The sequence below is a fragment of the Amblyomma maculatum genome, chromosome 11 (genome assembly GCF_055883805.1).
Source record: "Amblyomma maculatum isolate TAMU_Amacu chromosome 11, ASM5588380v1, whole genome shotgun sequence".
Taxonomy (NCBI): Eukaryota; Metazoa; Arthropoda; class Arachnida; order Ixodida; family Ixodidae; genus Amblyomma; species Amblyomma maculatum.
Window position 1 is genome coordinate 162,100,979 of NC_139354.1, and position 3,149 is coordinate 162,104,127.

The 3,149-nt window shown below is 46.4% G+C and overlaps 1 protein-coding gene across 1 annotated transcript; it reads left to right on the forward strand.

Moving 5' to 3' along the window:
• On the forward strand, nt 1-1,089 carry LOC146175327 (uncharacterized). Its single transcript, XM_084584746.1, has 3 exons — nt 1-231; nt 312-491; nt 574-1,089. The coding sequence occupies exons 1-3, from the start codon at nt 31-33 to the stop codon at nt 817-819; spliced, it is 627 nt and encodes a 208-aa protein (XP_084440872.1). The 5' UTR covers nt 1-30; the 3' UTR covers nt 820-1,089.
• The last annotated feature ends 2,060 nt before the right edge of the window (nt 1,090-3,149 follow it).

Genomic DNA, 3,149 nt, shown 5'->3' on the forward strand with positions numbered 1-3,149 from the left:
CTGCGTGGTGTCATAATCGGCGATAGCCAAATGAAATTCTTGTGCAGGTCTCGCCTGCGGCTTTCGCCGCATGTTGAGACGTGCACTTTCAGTTTTGGCGGTTATGATGCCACCTCACTGTCATTTAAGGTCGCGCAGATGCGTTTGCACGCCGATTTTGTTATTTTGTATGTAGGGGGCAATGACCTCGCTAATGGTCATGGCCCGCGGGAAATCGCCGCCAACATCAAGGTACGTATAAATTACGTAAAATCGTCTCACAGTTTGCTTTAAAAGTGCTGTGCCGTTCATCTTGCCCCACGTGCTTCCAGGACCTCGTGCGGCAGCTGCAGCAGCACGTCGCACGGATGGTGTTGGTTTTTAAAATACTGCCGCGGTATTTCAAAAACGAGAGCGAAGCGCTGCATGAAAACGCCCGTCGTCGGCAGCTGAACCGGCGCCTGACTGCTGCGCTGCGGCGCATGCCTGACGTGCGCATTCTGAACCCTGAGGTAAGAATGCTTTGTTTTCTCGTTTGTTACTCATTTATAAAATTGTTGAGTTCATAACGCAACTTTTTCGACACTCTTGCAGCACCGTTTCCTGGATGCTGCGAAGCGGCCGAGGCGTTGTCTGTACGCGGCCGACAGTTACCACGTGGCAAGGGGTCGCGGCATCGATCAGCTCTCGAAGATCATCGTCGCGGCCCTGGTCAAAGTGTACGGCTCCGACATCGCTGCAGCGTCAAGGGCAGAACCAGGAGCGGTGTACGTTGTCCACCACTGTCGGCGATGCAGGGCGAAGGGCCACGAGACGGGAGAGTGCAGCTCGTTTTGCTGACCACGCTGCCATGCCACTGCAATTGCCACCGATGGAACGCTGCGCATACAAACGGCCCTTTTCAGGGCCACCCCATTGTTTCCTGGCAGACCGCAGGCTTGCAGTCCCGTGATCCAGTTCCCTCACTTTAGATATGTTGCACGTAGTATATCGTTGTACTTAAAGCGTAGCTGCCGCAGCGAAATTATATATTTCGTATAGCATGCGCATAATACTGCTGTACCGCTTATAGCTGCTTCCCTCGTGCATTATTTAAGACCCTAGGACAGGAATCACAAAACACGTGTAAGAGTAGCTGCCGGAGCGAACACTAGGCCTGTGCTCGGCCACAAAGCGTCGCGCTAGGCCTCTTTTTTTTTTTTCTTTCCCTTTACGAGGAATTCGTCGAGTGACAGTAAAGTTATACATTTCATATGACATGCGTATAATACTGCTGTACTGCTTATAGCTGCTTCCCTCGTGCATTATTTTAAGTCCCTGAGGACAGGAATCGCAAAACACGTGTAAGCGTAGCTGCCGCAGCGAACGCTAGGCCTTATTGCAACAGGGCTGCGCTCATTACGGCTTTGTTACGTCGTTTTTTTTTTTTTAATGTGAGCACCATTTACTATAACAACGGCACAATCGTCTGAAATATGGATTCTGTACAGCCTAAATAATTGCCGCTTACCTCGTGGGACATCTTCTGCAGCATCATGCCGCCCGCGTCTTTCATTTCAACGCTGCTCCGACGATCACATGTATAGGCCTCGCGACAGGAGTAGTGTGCACACAGTGCGGTTTTCTGCCGTGTTTGTTTTTTTTTCTCATAAATCCCATGCATATTTCGAAGCATCTCGTCGCGGTGCTGTGTACAGCACCGCGACATATGTGCATAATACAGCAGTATTATGCACATGTTGTATGAAATATATAACTTTACTTACCGTCACTCGACGAATTCCTCTTAAAGGGAGAGATAAAAAAAAAAGAGGCCTAGCGTTCGCTCCGGCATGTACTCTTACACGTGTTTTGCGATTTCTGCCCTGGGATCTTAAAATAATGCACGAGGGAAGCAGCTATAAGTGGTACAGCAGTATTATGCACATGTTGTATGAAATATATAACTTTACTTACCGTCACTCGACGAATTCCTCTTAAAGGGAGAGAAAAAAAAAAAGAGGCCTAGCGTTCGCTCCGGCATGTACTCTTACACGTGTTTTGCGATTTCTGCCCTGGGATCTTAAAATAATGCACGAGGGAAGCAGCTATAAGTGGTACAGCAGTGTTATGCACATGTTGTATGAAATATATAACTTTACTTACTGTCACTCGACGAATTCCTCTTAAAGGGAGAGAAAAAAAAAAAGAGGCCTAGCGCGATACTTTATGGCCCAGCACGTCGAAGCGACGACGCTGTACGTGTAGTAAATATGCTGCCTACATTTCCCATGCTGTCGAAACGATTTTCGGACAGCACCACGACGAGATGCTTCGAAATATGCATGCATCTATAAGAAAAAAAAAATGGAAATGTCCGCGACGATCACATAGGCCTCGCGACAGGAATATTTCAGTATAGTTAGTGCGGTTTTGGTCTGTCTTCTTTTTTTTGATGACTGCAGGACATTTCGAGGGTCAGCGACGTGGTTATCACTGTCTGCTGGCCAAGAATATCCCTTCGACAACACCGGAAAAGTACGTGTCTTCCCGTGGATGGCGCCATTTTTTTTTTTTCAAATAAATGCATTCGATGTACAAGGCCTCACTATGCAAGGTTCAATTGTGCAGTGTGCTTTTGTATTGTAACCGTGCATAAAGTGAAGGGATGCCGTGTTTGAGTTCACTCTTGTTAGCTAGCTGCATTTAATAAAATGTTTGCATTTTTCAGGATTTTAAATGCACAAATATTGATTGTCACAATAAATCTTTCAGTAGGTATCTATAATTTTTGGTACCTCCTGTATAGTGTTTTTTTTTTTATTACGTAAGCAATACTACGCCAGGTTTCAGCCTGTCACATAAACCCGGCCTGACAGTCAAGCTGTCGGGTAAACTCGGTCGATAGCCACGCCGCACCGCAGAAGACAAAAGAAAGAACAGAAAGAGAAGCTACGTCGGCTTTGTTTATATGCAACCTACCGGGTTTAACTAAAAGTAAACCCCAGGTAATTTTTCTTTTTCTTACCCAACTCAACGTCGGCTACTGCTCCCTTCTAAATGGCTCCGGAGTGCACCCAGGGAAGTTGTTGGATGCAACATTATTTATCCCTGGAGACTGTCCAATATGCTGATAAAGAACTGAATAAGATTGAAATCAATTGACTCCAATTTGGACTTTGAAATTTGTC